Source organism: Canis lupus, chromosome 10 (assembly GCF_048164855.1).
Source record: "Canis lupus baileyi chromosome 10, mCanLup2.hap1, whole genome shotgun sequence".
NCBI lineage: Eukaryota > Metazoa > Chordata > Mammalia > Carnivora > Canidae > Canis > Canis lupus.
In genome coordinates, this window is record NC_132847.1 from 28,204,602 (window position 1) to 28,223,469 (window position 18,868).

Sequence of the window (18,868 nt, forward strand, 5' to 3'; positions counted from 1 at the left end):
CTTTGCTTGTTTTGTTTCTTAAATTCCACATGAGTGAAATCATATGGTGTTTGTCCTTTTCTGATTGATTTATTTCAATTAGCATTATACTCTAGCTCTATCCATGTCATTGTAAATGGCAAGATTTCATTCTTCTTTATAGTTGAATAATAATATTCCAGTGTGTGTATGTCTATGCCACTTTATCAATCAATGGAAACTTGAAATGCTCCCATATCTTCACTACTGTACATAATGCTGCTGTAACATAGGGGTACATGTACCCCTTTGAATTAGTGTTCTTGGATTCTTTGGATATCCAGTAGTGACACTGCTGGATCATAGGTCATTTTATTTTTAACTTGAGTAGCCTCCATATTGTTTTCCACAGTATCTGTGTATGCATTCCCATCAACACTGTAAGAGGGCTGGTTCCCCTTTCTCTATATCCTAGCCAATATGTTTTTTTTATGTTATTGATTTAGGTCATTCTGACAGGGGTGAGGTGATACCTCATTGTAGTTTTGATTTGTAGTTCCCTGATGAGGGGTGATGAATATTTTCTGTGTCCATTTTGCCATCTGGATGTCTTCTTTGGAAAAATGTCTGTTCATATCTTCTGCCTATTTAACTGGATTATTTGTTTTTTTTTCGGTGAGTTGTATAACTTCTTTATATATTTTGGATACTATCCCTTTATCAGATACGTCATTTGCAAATATCTCCTGCCATTGTGAAGGTTGTCTTTTAGTTTTGTTGGCTGTTTCCTTCTCTGTGCTGAAGCTTTTTTTTTTTTTTTTTGAAGCTTTTTATTTTGATGTAGTCCAGTAGTTATTTTTGCTTTTGTTTTCCTTGCCTCAGGAAACATTATCTAGAAAGACACTGCTATGGCCAATGTCAAAGAAGTTACTGCCTGTGTCTTCCTCTAGAATTTTTATGGCTTAAGGTGTCACATTAGGTCTTTAATCCATTTAATTTAGTGTATGGTGTAAGAAAGGGGTCCAGTTTTCCCAACATCATTTACTGAAGAGTCATTTTCCCATTGGATATTCTTTCCTGCTTTGTCAAAGATTAATTGACCATATTAACTGTGGGTTTATTTCTGGGGTTTCTAATTGGTTTCCATTGATGTATCTATTTTTGTAACAGTACAATAAATACTGTTTTGATTACTACAGCTTTGTAATATAACTTGAAGTCCAAAATTGTGATGCCTCCTGCTTTGCTTTCCTTTTTCAAGATTGCTTTGCCTATTCAGGATCTTTTGTGATTCCATGCAAATTTTAGGATTGTCTGTTCTTGGTCTATAAAAAATGCTGTTGGTATTTTGATAGGGATTGCATTAAATGTGTAGATTGTTTTGGGTGGCACAGACATTTTAACAATATTTGTTCTTCTAATCCTTGAACATGGAATATCTTTCCATTTCTTTGATCTTCTTCAATTTTTTTTTTCTTCTTCAATTTTTTAAACCACTGTTTTATAGATTTCAGAGTACAGGTCTTTTATCTCTTTGGTTTGATTTACTTCTAGGTATCTTATTATTTTGGGTGCAAATGTAAATAGGACTGATTCCTTAATTTCCCTTTTTGCTGCTTCATTATTGCTGTATAGAAACAACAGATTTCTGTACACTGATTTTGTATCCTGTGATTTTATTGAATTTGTGTATCAGTTCTAGCAATCTTTTGGTGGAGTCTTTTGACTTTCTATGTAGAGTATTATGTCATCTGCAAATAGTGAAAGTTTTACCTCTTTTTTGCTGATTTGGATGTCTTTTATTTTTGTTTTCTGACTTTTGTGACTAGGATTTTCTGTACTATGTTTAATAAAAGTTGTGAGATGGGACATCCTTCCCTTGTTCCTGACCTTGGGGAAAAGCTCTGTTTTTTCCCATTAAGGATGATGTTTATTTATTTTTTTTTAAAAGAAGGATGATGTCAGCTGTGGGTTTTTTAATGTATGGTCTTTATGATGCTGAGGTATGTTCCCTCTAAACCTACTTTGTTGAAGGTTTTTATCATGAATGGATGTTGTACTTGGTCAAATTCTTTTTTGCATCTATTGAAAAGATCTTTAAATGTCTAGTTATTTTCACCTGTGAAGAATTCATCTGATCCTTGAGTTTTCTTTGTCAGGAATTTTTTGGTTACTCATTCAATTTTGATTGGTTATCAGTCTTAAAATTTTCTATTTCCTTCTGTTTCAGTTTTGGTAGTTTATAGGTTTCTAGGATTTATCCATTTCTTCTAAGTTGTCCAAAGTGTTGGCATATAGTTTTTCATAATATTGTCTTACAAGTATTTGTACTTCTGTGGTATTGGTTATTTCTCCTCTCTCATTTGTGATTTTGAATTTTTTTCTTGATAAGTCTAGCTAAATGTCTATCAGTTTTATTGCTATTTGTTCAAAGAACCAGTTCCTGGTTTCACTGATCTGTTCTATTGATTTTTTTTTTAAGTTTCTGTATCATTTATTTCTGTTCTAATCTTTATTCTATCCTTCCTTCTGCTGGTTTTGTTTTGATTGTTGTTCTTTTTTTGCTCTCTTAGATGTAAAGCTAGGTTGCTTATCTGAGATAGGTGTTGCTATAAACTTCCCTCTTAGAACTGGTTTTGCTGCATCCCAGAGATTTTGGACTGTTGTGTTTTCATTTTCATTTGTTTCCATGTACTTTTCCATTTCTGCTTTGACTGCCTTGTAGACCCATTCGTTGTTTAGTAGCATGTTATTCAACCTCCATGTATTAGTGGTCTTTTAAGATTTCTCTTATGGCTGTCTTCTAGTTTCACAGCATTGTGGTCAGAAAAGATACATGGTAGGAGTCTGATCTTCTTCAGTTTGTTCAGGTTTGTTTTGTGGGTCGATATGTGATGTATTCTGGAGAACGTTCCATGTCTATTTGAAAAGAATGTGTATTCTGTTCTAGGATGGAATGTTCTGAATATATCTGTTAAATCCATCTGGTCCAAAGTGTCCTTCAAAATCACTGTTTCCTTGTTGATTTTGTTTACATGATCTGTCTGTTGATCTAAGTGGGGTGTTAAAATCCCCTACTATTATTGTATTATTACTGATTAATCCTTTATGTTTGTTATTAACTGTTTTATGTATTTGGGTGCTCCTATGATGGGTTAATAAATATTTACAGTTGTTATCTCTTCTTGCTATTGTTCTCTTTATATTCATATAGTATCCTCCTTTGTCTCTTGTTAAAGTCTTTCTTTTAAAGTCTAGTTTATATAAGTATTACCACTCTGGCTTTCTTTTGGGATTGATTTGCATGATTGTTGTTTTCTTCATCTCTCCACTTTCAGGTTGCAGGTGTCTTTTGGTCTGAAATGAGTCTCTTATATGCAGCATATAGATGGGACTTTTTTTTTATATATAAATTCTGTCACTCTATGTCTTTTGATTGGAGCATTTAGTCCATTTACATTCAAAGTAATTATTGATAGTATGTATTTATTGTTATTTTATTACTTGTTTTGTGGTTGTTTCTGAGGATTTTCTCTGACAGCTGTCTTTCATGTTTTGCTGATTTTCTTTAGTGATGTATTTGGATTTCTTTATATTCTTTGCATGTTGTTATCAGTGGGTTTTTATATATGGTTACCATTGGGGTTATATATAATCTCTTCTGCATACATACATTGAACCCATTCTCTTCTGTTATTATATTTTATATTCTTTCTTTTGTGAGTTTCTTGACTGATATTTTTAACAAATAGCCATTTTTATTGCTTTTGTGTTTTCATTCCTTTACACTGTCACTCCTGGTCTCTCTTTACCACTCAGAGTCCCCTTTAATATTTCCTACAGGGCTAATTTAGTGGTCAACAACTCCTTCAGTGCTTGGGAAATTTTTCTCTCTCCTGTTCTGAATGACAGCCTTGCTGGACAGGGTGTTCTTGGCTGCAGATTTTTCCCATTTATCACTTTGAATATATTATGCCACTTCCTTGTAGCTTGCAAAGTTGTTGAAAAATCTTTTCCTAGCCTTAGCTTTTAAGGCACTTTATCACATTTTGACAATTAATTACAGTATGCCTTGGTGTGGGTCTGTTTTTGTTAATTTTGATGGGAGTTCTCTGTGTTTCCTGGATTGGATATCTGTTTCCTTCCTAAGATTAGGAAAGTTAGCTACTATTTCTTCAAAGAAATTTTCTGTCCTCTGATGAGTACATCTGATGGAGTCACTGAGTCCCCTAAGTGTATTCTTGTTTTGTGTAATTCTTTTTTCTTTCTTTTGTTCAGCTTGATTGCTTTCCACTACTCTGTCTTCAAGGTCACTAATTTATTCCTCTGCTTCTTTCATCCTGCTATATTCCATCAAGAGTATATCTCATTTTGTTTATTGAGCCTTTTATCTCTGCTACTTCTTTTTTTAAGATTTTATTTTTAATTAATCTATATACCCAATGTGGGGCTTGAACTCACAAGATCAAGAGTCTCAGGATCTACTGACTGAGCCAATCAGATGCCCTTTTATGTTAGTCCTTAACTCTGTATTAAGGGTCTTACTCATGTCTTCTACTCTTTTCTTGAGTCTAGTGAGTACCCTCATGATCATTGCTTTAAACTCTCTATCAGGTATGTTCCTTATATCTGTTTGGCTTAGATCTCTGGCTGTGGCCTTGTCCTGTTCTTTCATCTGGGACAAATTTCTCTGTCTCATTTTGTTTGCCTCTCTGTGTCTATTTCTCTGTGTTAAAAAAGTCAGCTATATCACCTGCTCTTGAAAGAAGGGATTTCATGAAGAGGAGGTCCTAGAGTCCTCTGCAGTGTAGTGTCCCCTGTTTATCAGAACCTGACACTTCAGGAGAGTATTCTATATGTGTTGCTTACATCCTGCTGTTGTGTCTGAGTCACTTTTCCTTTCAGTGCAGTTGTCTGCACTGCCCATCTGCTTGTGGAATTTGCTTACTCTGTGGTTAGAAGGACTCAGACAGACCTGTTCTCAGGGGGCATGCCCACCAGGGAAGTTGGGAATAGGGCATCAGTGTTAGCCAGATTGCCTTGGACCACTACTCCTATGCAAGATCACCCAAAGTGCTGTGGCTGCTGGGGACATGGAGCTGATTGACAGTGCGTGACAATGACTGGTCATGGTCTGTAGCAGTAACAGTTTTGCACTCAGAGTCTGGGCAGGTTGCACAGGCAGCTTTAAAATTTGCTCTGGGCCCTTGGTCCAGGCTATAAGTGTCTATGCAGCCCCGTCTCCCACAGAAAGTTTATGTTTAATGCTGGGAGTTTGGGAGAACCAGTTTCCTCATTTTTAAAGAAGTCCACCAAAATGCTCTGAAATCCGTATGAACAAATCTGTCTCCTGTTGGCTGGTGGTGTTGTGTAAACTGCCAATTTTATGTTGCCTCTCTGAACAGGCTGCTGTCTCTTTAAGGGCAGCAGCCCAGCTATCATTTTCCCTTCAGGCTCCCCCAGTGCTGAGTCAGCAGACTTTTAAAGGTACAGATCCAATTCCCACTGGTTTACAAACTCATAGAATTCAGTTCTTCTGGTTTTTTGTTTTATTTTATTTTTAAAGATTTTATTTATTCATTCTTGAGAGACATAGAGAGAGAGGGGCAGAGACATAGGCAGAAGGAGAAGCAGGATCCCTGCGAGGATCCTGATGTGGGATTCACTCCCAGGACCCTGGGACCACAACTTGAGCAGAAGGCAGACATTCCACCACTGAGCCACCCAGGCATCCCACTCCTCTGGTTTTAAAGCCAAACATTATGGGGATTAGTCTTCCCCTTATGAGTTCCCAAACAAGTGTTTATTTCTTTGCCTTCTCTGCATGCGCAGCTCCCTCCCTCTGCAGGTAGATTCTTTCTTTCTGACTTTCCTAACCTTTCAGATACAGCTTCTTCTCTATATTTAGTTGTGGAGTTTGTTCTGCCAATCTTCAGATTGCTCTCTGGTTTATTGACTTGGATGTGGATGATATCTAGTTGTAAACACTGGGTGGTGAGCTCAGGGTCCTCCCACTCTGCCATCTTCCCATGCTCCCCCATATCAGTATCTTTTATAAACAGAAGCAGAAATCAACAAAATACAAGCAAATCAAACTCTGCAGCATACTGAAAGGATTATATATCATGATGCAATGAGATCTATTCCTGGAATGCAAGGATAGTCCAACATATGAAAACTGATTAATGTCATACATTATATTAAGACAATAAAGCAAAGGAACCACATGATTATCTCAAGAGCAGAAAAAGCATTTGACAAAATTCAACATTCTTTCATGATAAAAACACTCAACAAACTAGGAATAGAAGGAAGCTAACTCAACTTAAGAACAGCCATACAAGAAAAACCCATAGTGAACATATTTAATGGTGAAAGATTAAAACCTTTTTCTTCTAACTTTGGGTACAAGGCAAAGATGTTCACTTTTGCTGCTTCTATTCAACATTTAACTGTTCTAGACCATGCATTAGGCAAGAAAAAAGAAAAAGCATCCAAATTGCAAAGAAAAAAAAAATCTCTTTTTACAGATGACATGATCTTATATGTAGAAAACCTTAAAGATTCCAAGGAAAAAATTGTTAGAATGAGGTCAGCAAAGTAGCAGGATACAAAGTCAACACAAAAGAATCAGTTGCATTTTTATACAGTAACAACAATCTGAAAAGCAACCTAAAACAATTATTTTAATAGCATCAAAAAGAATAAAATACTTAGGAAATATCATCAAGCCTTAAAAAGGAAGAAAATTCTGACCTGTTACAACATGGATGAACCCTGAAAATACAATAGGTGAAATAATACAGTCACAAAACCACAAATGTTTTATATTACATGAGGTACTTAAGAGTAGTCAAAGCATATGGACAAAGTAGAATGGTGGGGGAGGAGGATGGGGAGTTATTTAATAGTTACAGAGTTTCAGTTTTCAGTTTTACAAACTGAAGAGTTCAGGAGATACATTGGGAATAATAACATTGATTATGAATGTATTTAATACTAAAGAACTGTACACTTACAACTGGTTAAGAGGGTAAATTTTGTCTGTGCATTTTATTGCAATGGAAAAATATTGGGGGAAAAGAAGGAATGTAAGTGACAGAGTAGGGCTCTATTTAATCAACACTACTTTTTCAAGGCTTAGGAAGTACCTTGGACACAGCAAGCACTGAAAAATATCTGTTGAATTATGAAGACTGAAGAAAGGGAAATTAAGGAATCAATCCCAATTAAAATTGCACCCAAAACCATATGATATCTAGAAATAAACCTAACCAAATAGCTAAAGGAACTGTACTTCAAAAACTACAGAACACTTATGAAAGAAATCAAGGAAGATGTAAAGAGATGAAAAAACATACCATACTCATGGATTGGAAGAATTAATATTGTGACAATGTCTATGCTACCCAGAGCAATTTACACGTTCAATGCAATCACTATTAAAATACCACGGGCTTTCTTCACAGAGTTGGAACAAATCATCTTAAGAATTGCATAGAACTAGGAAAGATCCCGAATAGCCAGAGCAATGTTTGAAAAAAGAAAACCAAAGCTGGGGGCATCACAATGGCTGACTTTAAGCTGTATTATGAAGCTGTGATCATCAAGACAGTACAGTACTGGAACAAAAACAGACCCACAGATCAATGGAACAGAATAGAGAACCCAGAAATGAACCTTCAACTCTATGGTGAACTCATCTTTGACAAAGCAGGAACAATATCCACTGGAAAAAGGACAGTTTCTTCAATAAATGGTGCTGGGAAAATTGGACAGTCACATGCAGAAGAATGAAACTAGACCATTCCCTTACACCCTTACACCATACACAAAGATAAACTCAAAATGGATGAAAGATCTAAATGTGAGACAAGATTCCATCAAAATCCTAGAGAAGAACACAGGCAACACCCTGTTTGAACTTGGCCACAGCAACTTCTTACAAGATACATCTATGAAGGTAAGGGAAACAAAGGTAAAAGTGAACTATTGGGACTTCATCAAGATAAGAAGCTTCTGCACAGCAAAGGAAACAGTCAAAAAAACTAAAAGAGGGATCCCTGCGTGGCGCAGCGGTTTGGCGCCTGCCTTTGGCCCAGGGCGCGATCCTGGAGACCCGGGATCGAATCCCACATCGGGCTCCCGGTGCATGGAGCCTGCTTCTCCCTCTGCCTGTGTCTCTGCCTCTCTCTCTCTCTCTCTGTGACTATCATAAACAAATAAAAAAAAAATTAAAAAAAAAAAAAAAACTAAAAGACAACCTACAAAAAAAAAAAAAAAAAAAGACAACCTACAGAATAGGAGAAGATATTTGCAAATGATGTAGCAGATACATGGCTAGTGTCCAAGATCTATAAAAACTTATTAAACTCAACACCCCAAGAAAGAAACAATCCAGTCATGAAATGGGCAAAAGACGTAAACTGAAATTTCACCAAGGAAGACGTTCATAAGGCCAAAAAGCATATGAAAAAATGTTCCACATTACTTGTCATCAGGGAAATACAAATCAAAATCACAATGAGATACCACCTCATACCAGTGAGAATGGTGAAAATTAACAAGACAGGAAACAACAAATGTTGGAGAGGATGTGGAGAAAGGGGAACCCTCTTGCACTGTTGGTGGGAATGCGAACTGGTACAGCCACTCTGGAAAACGGTGTGGAGAAATTTAATTTCAAGAAATTAAAATTAGGACTGCCCTATGACCCAGCAATTGCACTACTGGGTATTTAACCCAAAGATATAGATGTAGTGAAATGATAGGACACTTGCACCCCAATGTTCATAGCAGCAATGTCCAAAACAGCCAACCTGTGGAAGGAGCCATGATGTCCTTTGACAGAGGAATGGATAGGGAAGATACATATATGTATATATACGCGCATATATTATACACACACACAATGGAATATTACTCAGCCATTAGAAAGGACGAATACCCACCATTTGCTTTGACGTGGATGGAATTGGAGGATATTATGCTGAGTGAAATAAGTGGAGAAGGACAATCATCACATGGTTTCACTTATATGTGGAATATAAGAAATATTAAAAGGGATTATAAGGGAAAGGAGAGAAACTCAGTGGGAAAAATTAAAGAGGAAGAGAAACCATGAGAAACTCTTAACCTTGGGAAACAATCAAAGGGTAGCAGAAGGGGAGGAAGGTGGGGGGACAGGATGACTGGGTGCTGGGCAGAGGAGGGCACTTGATTGGATGAGCACTGGGTATTCCACTATATATTGACCAACTGAATTTAAATTAAAAAAATGAAAAAAATCTGTTGAATTATTTATCAATGGAAAGTTACAAAATGATTCCAGGATATCTTCCCATAATCATAAATTAAGAGCCCTAAAACAGGTAAAACGAATTATAAAGCTCAAATTACCTGTTTCTTTGAAAAGCTTTCATCAACTTTGGTTCCCATGGCAGCAATTCATTTAAAAGGCGTATCAATGTACCATGCAATTCTTTTACAGCTTGCCTCCGATGATACCATTTGCCCTAAAAACACAATGTTAAAGTAAATCCTTTAGATTTAATCCAAAGTGAATGTTAAGCCTTATTTTCTGAGTAAAACACAAAATGAAATGCCAATACTCAAATGAGTATATCTTCTGCAGAAGGTTGTAAAGGGGAAAAATAACCTGCAATAAATCTTATTTGTAATATTTTAAAGATTCTCAATTCTACAGGAGCAATCTAAAACCTATTTAATCAAACAAGGAGACAAGTTTTAAAACAATTTTTAATTGGATCAATTATAAATATTTTAATAAATCATTTACCAAGTACATGTAAAAATAGATGTATATAAATTCACTAAACATGTAACTGATATGGCTCACTTCTGTAAAGTTTTTATAATTATCCAAAAGCAGTCTTAAACTTCCTTAGAAGATTTTACAATTATTGCATTCAAAAATGTTTCCAGCCCAGACAAGAAGACAAGTGGTCATAATTTTTAATATTATAATGCTATAGCTACAGTAGGAGTTAATAATTACTGACACCCCCTTCTCCATTTGCTAAGTATTAGCCTAAGTATTTCATTTATATATCTATATCTAGTGGGGAAAGGAAAGGAGTGAAGAGGAAGAAGAAAGTGAGGAGGAGAGGAGGAAGGAAGGGGCGGAGCACACATGTACTCAAGCAGTTATGAAAACCTTTCTAATGTATGTGCATTTTAGACTCACTTAAATGATGCAACTAAGGCTCAGAGAGATTAAATGACTTGTTCAAGGTCCTATGACATCAGATCTATCTGATGCTGAAGTCCAAGTTCTTAGAACTACATCACCACCTCTTAAAAGCTGTATCACATAATTCAATCTGACATATGTTATAAAAATCTCTAAAAAAAACACACTTCACCAGTAAGCAAAAGTTATTCAAATACAATAGAAACACTAAGTCTATAGAAGTTGTATCTTAAGGTAGCCCCACTTCCCCCTTCCCCACGTTAGTATATACCTATGAACATCACCACCACCACCAACCACCACCACCACCATCATCATCATCACCATCTTTATTTACCATTATATAACCATATTGTATTTTTTTTGAGATATAATTCACATACCATTCAGTCCACTCATTTTTTTCTTTTGTAACAAAAAATACACAACTATATATTACGGGTCATATTTAACATGCAAAAATTAGACTTCATCTCATCAACTTTTCAGTTAATTTGCACATATGTAGAACATTAAGGCAGGTAAATAAACAACTACATTTCTACTTCTGAGGTTTTTAAATTGTTTATTAGAAGAGCAGGAAGATGTGGAATTACATGTGTATGTGCATATAATGAATATGGAACCTAGGTTCAATGACTAATTCTTGTGTCTTCTTAATGGCATGACAAATGATAGTATTGTGAAAAAAATTTCAAGGAAAGTAAATATTTCATATAATAACTTAGACAGACCTTCTTGCTTGTCAAATACTTTCTCAAAGGGTCTAACAGTAAGTTATACCTTAAAAGTTTCTTTTTCTTTTTTTTTTTTTTTTTAATTTTTATTTATTTATTTATGATAGTCACAGAGAGAGAAAGAGAGAGGCAGAGACACAGGCAGAGGGAGAAGCAGGCTCCATGCACCGGGAGCCTGATGTGGGATTCGATCCCGGGTCTCCAGGATCGCGCCCTGGGCCAAAGGCAGGCGCCAAACCGCTGCGCCACCCAGGGATCCCAAAAGTTTCTTTTTCTAAAAAAAAAAATGTTTCTTTTTCTCCAGGAAAAAAAAAGGGTAGGAGACAGTATAAAGCACTTATTCTAACCCATGCAAACAAAACCAATAAACAAAAAAACGATACTTTCCTCTAGGGAGAACTAAGTGATGACAATGAAAAGGCAGATGATAGTTACACTAAAATCCTTTGCAGAATGATGTAGTATTGTTTCGGTTAAAAAAAAAAAAGGCACATCAACATAATAATGTCTTTACTTTTCAACTATTATTTGGCTCAAAATGAAATGGTGAGAGTAAATGTTTACTAAGCTAAAGAAAGCAGAAAAAGGTATGAGTAATGAATTATATACCACCTTTGTGATATAATTATTTGGAAAAGTGTTAAAAGACTAGAGAGTGACAGGCATATCGAATTCTTTGTATCTGAGAGTTTTATGGGGAAGCAGATGCAACATTAACCTGGGCAGTATGCTGCTGTTTGGATTAGTGTCGTGGTGATGGTGTGGGAAATGCAGAAGGACTAGTGGTACTGTCAGACCTTGGGACTAGGTAGATTGAGGCACAGGAAGAGGAGTCTGCGTGGCTGAAAGTCATTATTTCAAGACATCTGTCAGTTGTGTTTATGTCTCTCTAAATTACAGCATTAATTTTTGTACAAAAGAGTTCTAAAAAGATTAGAAGATTTTGTCTTTTGATTTTGTCGTTTTTTTTTGTTGTCTTTTGATTTTATTCTGATTACTAAATTTTAATTAATCCAATGCCCAGAAAATATATTACTAAACTAGCCAAATATATAGAGAAGGGATCATAAATATTAATCAGAGTAGATTTCTATCTTTCATATAATTCTGTCTTATCTGCTGACCTATTTGAAAATGTCTATGGCCCTCTAATTTTATATAATGCTTTTTGGCCTTCCCTTTCCTTTTATTGTATATTCTCAACTTGGGGTTGTGATAGTATGTTATTTCATTATTTTAAAATGCATGTAATAATTTTGTGTTTGGAAAACAAAAAGTCTATTATTCTTATAAGAGAAATTATAGAAAGTAAAGATTGATAAAACTAGAAGATACATATAAAGAATACAGTGACCTCAGTGAAGGATATCACCATATCCAGCCATGGGGTATGTGTGATATACTATATATCACACATACCCCATGGCTATGTGTGTCCACAGTTTTTATGTTTATCAAAACAGGTTATACATTTAAAAAAGTTTGGAATCACTGCTCTGGGACTGGTATTTTAAAGTGTTTTAACCAATTGACAGTAACAAAGAAACTCACACTGCCTGCTTCATTATTTGTCTTCTTTGGTCAATACAACCAAAATGGAATTAAAACATGTCCCTTTCTACCTAGAGATAGTCTTAGAGTGTTACAATATACAAGGAGACTAATATAAACAGAAAAAAAAGTTGTGAATTTTTAAAAGAAGTTAGTCAGACACGGCAACGATTTGCCTTAACTTGGGTTTAATGTAAAATCAAACAAATATCTCCTGAATTTAAAGCAAGTCAATAACTAAAAGCTAGCAATAGCTTTTCTGACTGATTAACTTTACTTACACAGAAAGGAAAAACTGAGAACAACTAATTGTGTTTCTTGTACGGTGAAATTATTAAAGCTAAAGAGAATGAGGTGAACATAATTTTCTAGAAGGAAATTGGCTCAGTGAATCACAGAGAAGAATTTTTAGATAGAAGTACACCTTCAGTTAGAATTCTAGGTCTTCTGAATGTTAAAATCCACTACATAATGCTGTCCCCCACTTGGTCTACACATATACAATTCCTAAAGAATAAAAGATCATATTGCATAAGTACTTATCTTTACATGTATGTGCCTCTGTAATGCAAAATTTAAAATCTATATAATTTATTTTCATTTAATTACAGTAGTACTTAAAATTACAGTTTCTAAAGTTTAAAAGTGAATTAAAAAACAAGGAATACAAGTTTCTCATTCTTCAAATATATAAGAAAGCATATGGATGTAATAAAAATCAGAAAGCTCTTATAATCTTTATCTGTAGTGATCAATATAAGAATCAAAGACAAGTATGAGGATTAGATTAGTAAAAGGTCATTTGTGGAACAGTGTTATAATCATTTCTCTAATAAAAAATATATCTAATAAGCTTTATGTATATAAACGTAGCCTTAACATTTTTTTACAGTTATGTGAAAATAGGGATAAATGAACTGTTTTCATTTGATATTATTTTCATTTACTATTTCATTCGATATTAGAATTCTCACAATATTCAGGGATAAAAATTATCTTCTAAGGTAATTCTGATGTATTATGTGAACTTAATTAATAACGTAAACTTTATTGAGGATCACTTTAAAAAAGAGGAGAGTAGTATTTCTTTTATGCATTTACTGTAAAGTTTAACATAAAGTATGAATATATACCATGGAACCAAAGACATACAATATGGTCTAAATCTGAAGCTTACCTTTCAATACTTTCTCATCCAATGTCCACAGCAGCTGCAGATTGCCAGCTCCCTTTCCATGAGATGCCCCAAATGTCAAACAATGGAGGTTTTATAACCTCATAGGGATTATTACAAAAAGAAGCTGGTCTATGGTCACAAGATAAATCTTTTATTATATTATGCAGTTTTATAAGTTTTTGAATATGATACATTAGTAACCTAAGGAACCATACGGGAAAAGAAACTTTAAAAAAACTTACAAAACTACACAATATTATAAAACAAAAAGCTGAGTCAATGTGTGTGAAATGAGTGGGGAGGGAAACTTACCTTTCAACTAAAGAAGGACTCCATTCTGCTGCAGTAATCGGGGGTGGGCATGACAGAACCAGCATAAATGCTGGCTGGGGTGCTGCAAGGACAGGGAGTTGGCAATCTACTGATGCTGGAGACATTGGACACCTAAAAGGAAGAAAAAAAAGGAAAACAAATAAATTCCAGGTTTCTTATATGTCTCATCATCATGGACATATTTTATACATTTTCATAAATTTAGATGCTTTGAATGTTAAACTTAGGTGACAGTAACTTGTTTACCCAAACTATCCTGTTACTTATGTAGATTTTCTTATAACATTATATGTAAACAAAATAGCTATCAATAGCTATATGAAGAAAACTAAAATCATATATAAATATACAAAGTAAACAAAGAATGCTTTTATAAATTGAAAGGGTAAGCACCATTACTGTGGAGATAGTAAAAAAAACATTTTTATTAAGGAACAGTACAAAAACAAGATGTACATAACAAAAGTATCAATGCCATTTTTTCTATATACACTTTTACTTATAAATGTTAGATCACAGAAACTGGATCATATAACAAAATATTTTTTTTTTCCAGGTTTGGCTCTTGTCGCATAAATCCCATTGTGGAAAAGGGATTAAATAACAATAGATCTTACTTTTCAAATAAAATGCAAATAACTCTGAGAAAAGCCACACAGATCTATGCACAAAGATGTCTCATTTAAAATCACTAGCAGTATCTGAAGATAGCTTGTAAATAATTTAAAAACATATGTATAAAAACAGCACAAATAAAATTAACTATATTAGTAAACCAATTATTTGACATTTTCCTTAGTCTAAACAATATTAAATGAAAAGGTAGTATTTACTTTTTAAAATTGTTTACCTAAAGAAAACTATCACCATACTCAGTTTTAGGTGTAAAACATCACATTCATTTTGTTGATATACAGTCCTTTGAAAAAGTGCTAGTTTGACGGAACAGTGAAATGTACGCATATTAACATGGGAAAAGTCAAAAGGTATTTTAACACTGCCAGAAGTTTTAATATGAACTATCACATGCTAGTATTTTCTCTCATCCATTTTCATTTAAGACTAATTTAACAGAAAAGGAAAGCATTTGTACTTTATTTTAAAGGCATCCTATATATTTTTTTTTTCTTAAGATTTTATTTATTTATTCATGAGAGACACACAGAGAGAGGCAGACACACAGGCAGAGGGAGAAGCTGGCTCCATGCAGGGAGCCCGATGCAGGACTTGATCCCGGGACTCCAGGACTGTCCTGAGCCGAAGGCAGGCGCTAAACCACTGAGCCACTCAGGGATCCCCCTATAGGCATCCCATATTGAACATTTCCATATTATTTCTAAATTAGCATTTAGCTAGAAAGCATGAAAACAAACAACTATATTAGTGATTAGAATTTACTGCAAATTTCAAGGTCCTTTAGCTCTGTAGAGAGGAAAAACTGGATGACATCATATTCCTAGTAAGGTAGTTACTACTACTGGGGAAGAAAATCTAACAATATATACATATTGATGGTATATAACCACTTTCATTTACAAAGAAGAAAGAATCCTGGACTAGATTAGAATCCTGGACTAGAATTTGACCCATTTCACTACATTAGGGGTAGCAAATTAAGTTGGTAACATTTGATCAAATCTATACTTGATATATCAGAAAGGTAGGTTCTCAAGCAAGTCACTACACAATCTAAATCACTAAGTAATGCTATATTTGGTGTCATCGGAGCATAAAAATTCCACATAAGTGACATGAAGACTGGGAATATCTTAAGAGCAAGGACAGTAGCTTACCTAATTTCACTTTCTCAGACTATATCACAAAGCCTAGCACAGAGTGGGCCCACAAAAAGTATTGAAACTACACGAGTAAATTTCTTAGTTAACTGAGGTTTTCTCCTTACATGCAAAGGTTTTTTTAAATTGAGAGAAATATGTCTGCCAGATTTTCTGAACAAACGATGAATATAATTTAATTCTTGATCATTATGAACAAATTATGTTACATTTTAATACACTGACTCTCAGGCCCTGTTCAAGTTTCTCTCTGATCTATATATTTTAAAAAATATTTTATTTAATTATTTGAGAGATCAACCTCAAGCAGGGGTGGGGGTGGGGAGAAGCCCTGGGAAAGGGAAAAGCAGACTCCCCTGCTGAGAAGGGAGCCCGACTTGGAGTTGGATCCCATGACCCTGGGATCATGAGCTGAGCTAAAGGCAGACACTTAACCAACTGAATCATTCAGGCACCCCTACAATCTATATTTCTATATTAAATGGTTATTGACAATTTATACATTCAGACTCCCAAAAGATGCTTTTATAGTTTCTTTTTTCAATTGCCTGTCAGTGTTTCATGTGTCCATAAAACTGTTCCTGTCCTAATAAAAGCACCTGCTACTACTTGTTAGAATCACATTTTCAATTAAAAAATAGTTCCAGGTAGGCCTTTTCCTATAGTATTTTTAAATTTTAATTCCAGTGTAGTTAAATACAGTGTTATATTGGTTTCAAGTGTACAATATAGTGACTCAACAGCTCCATATATTACTCAGGTGCTCATCAAGATAAGTGTACTAATCTCCATCACCCATTTTACCCATCCCCCCGCCCATCTCCCCTCTGGTGACCATCTCTTTAATCTCTATAGTTAGGAAGAGTCTGTTTTTTGGTTTGTCTCTTTTATGGACTCTGTGCCCCCTATGAGCCTCCTTTTTGTCACTCTGCAGATTCTGGGTTGACTTTTCAACCCAGGAGAGACAGGCAGAGGGAGAGGGAGAAGCAGACTCTGCTGAGCAAGGAGCCAGATGTGGGGCTCTGATGTGAGTGGAGGCAGATGCTTAACCAACTTAGCCACTCAGGAGCTCCTGATTTTTCTTTAATATATAATGTATCATTTTTTTCTTCTTTTACAGTCTGATGAAAATGGTAGTAGACAAGTTTTATTAGTGTCCAATCCTCTCAGTTTTTAAATAATATTCTTCCCCAATTCATTAAATGCATTAAACTATTCTACTTTTATTTTTTTTTTCAGATTTTTTTATTTATTGAAAGAGTGAGTGAGTACAAGAGAGTGAGAGGGAGAGGGAGAAGCAGACTCCCTGCTGAGCAGAAAGCCTGATACAGGGCTCAATCCCATGACCCCAAGATCATGATCTGAGCCAAAGATAGATGCTCAACCGACTGAGCCACCCAGGTACCCCTAAACTATTCTACTTTTAAATTTTGGGGTCTTTCCCAAGATTTCAATATCTTCTCTAATATAAAAAAACCAGAATGATGTGGAATTTTTTTTTTTTTTGCCTTAAGTACCCGAAGGATTTCAATTCAATTTTCCAGAACTCTTTTCAGTGTAAGTAACTATTAAGTGGATAATGCAAATTTAGTTGGTTCTTTGAAAATTATTTGACATGTAAGTGTTATATTTGTGTATGATATGTAATTCAGAAGGGTTTAAGGCAAATTATAAAAGCTACAGGTACAGAGGGATCTGTCAACTTCAACCCTTCCTTGAAGCTCACTCCATGCTGGGAATATACAGCATCAATTTGCCTGATGTAAAAATACCAGATAGCCCTTTTCCCTTTTAATTGCAACTTTCTTTGGAAGAAAAGGGATTTTCAAATACTTTTTTTTTTTTTTTAAGATTTTATTTATTTATTTGGGGGCGGGACAGAACAAGCAAGTGGGGCAGGGAGGAGGAGAGGGAGAAGCAGACTCCCAGCTGAGCAGGCAGTCAGATGCAGGGCTCAATCCCAGGACCCCAGGATCATGACCTAAGCTGAAGACAGATGCTTAACTGACTGAGCCACTCAGGCTGCCCCTCAAATAATTCTTTTTATCAAAGTTTCCTTAATGGGATTCAAACTATGCCAAATTGTAGTAAGTAGAAACAATGAGCACTACTGATGAGGGTTAAAATCCATTTCTTAGCAGAGTAGTTATAAAACGTTAAAAAATACCCAAAGAACAAAATTTACCATAGATAAATGCAGACAATACATTCTTAGATAATTCAGTGACTAACTGAAGATTTGTCTTACCAGTCATATACTGCTGGTTCACATTTCCTGTCATCTAGCTTTCTTTTCTATTATTTTGAGTATGTCAGTTACCATTTGATTCTTTATAAAATGCATGTTACTTTCCTCCACCCTACTCCCAAACATGTAGTTAAGGGAAATGAGCAAGTATCTGGAGTTGTTTGGTGACTTCTGAATTAACATTGCTTGAAAAGATTAAGTCTTTTATAAAAGGACAGAAGCTGGCCCAATTTACCTTGATTAAAATTAAAAATTTATCCCTAGGGTTGGGGATAAAATCTTAAGCTCTGTAAGAGAATTCTTTGAGGATAAGGACTTTGTTTTAATTTCTGAATCCCTACCAAGTTCCTGGTACTACCATAACAAACAGAAGACACTAAGCAAGTACTTGTCTTATGAATAAGACTTGAATCTGTAATTAAAATAGGTAAAGAAATATTTTTGTCTGTGATGCAGGCCTTCCAAAAACGGTGTTTTAATTTTTAAAAGCTTTAAATATAGCTCTTTAACGACAAAGTGATCCCTGTTCCCCAACAGCTGAGATTATTTTGTTTTCTTAACCAGCAGTTTACCAGAAATCTAGAATAAGAAAATGATATATATATAATGATGTAATTGTAAAAAACTTAAATAAAACTCATTTTAAGGTCAATTTAGAGATTATTGCAACCATATCTACAAGAAAATCCATTAAATAAAGTTAATTAGTGCATATTCAGGACTCAATGTATCCAGTGTTTCTTACACTCTAGTAAAATAGATTTTGTACTCAACAGCAGCGAGCTATAAAGTAATTTTGATTTGATGCCTCACTGTGAACACATGAATAATGGATATGGAATAGAGAGAGGAGGG

General features: G+C 34.9%; 1 protein-coding gene across 4 annotated transcripts in view; it reads right to left on the minus strand.

The window, feature by feature from the left end:
- BRD10 (bromodomain containing 10) overlaps positions 1-18,868 on the minus strand; it is a 116,240-nt gene that overhangs the window by 11,391 nt on the left and 85,981 nt on the right. For all 4 annotated transcript variants that reach the window (XM_072841269.1, XM_072841268.1, XM_072841267.1 and 1 more), the window contains one exon: positions 9,358-9,473. In XM_072841269.1, the coding sequence (XP_072697370.1) occupies positions 9,358-9,473 (116 nt within the window). The remainder of the gene's footprint in view (positions 1-9,357; positions 9,474-18,868) is intronic.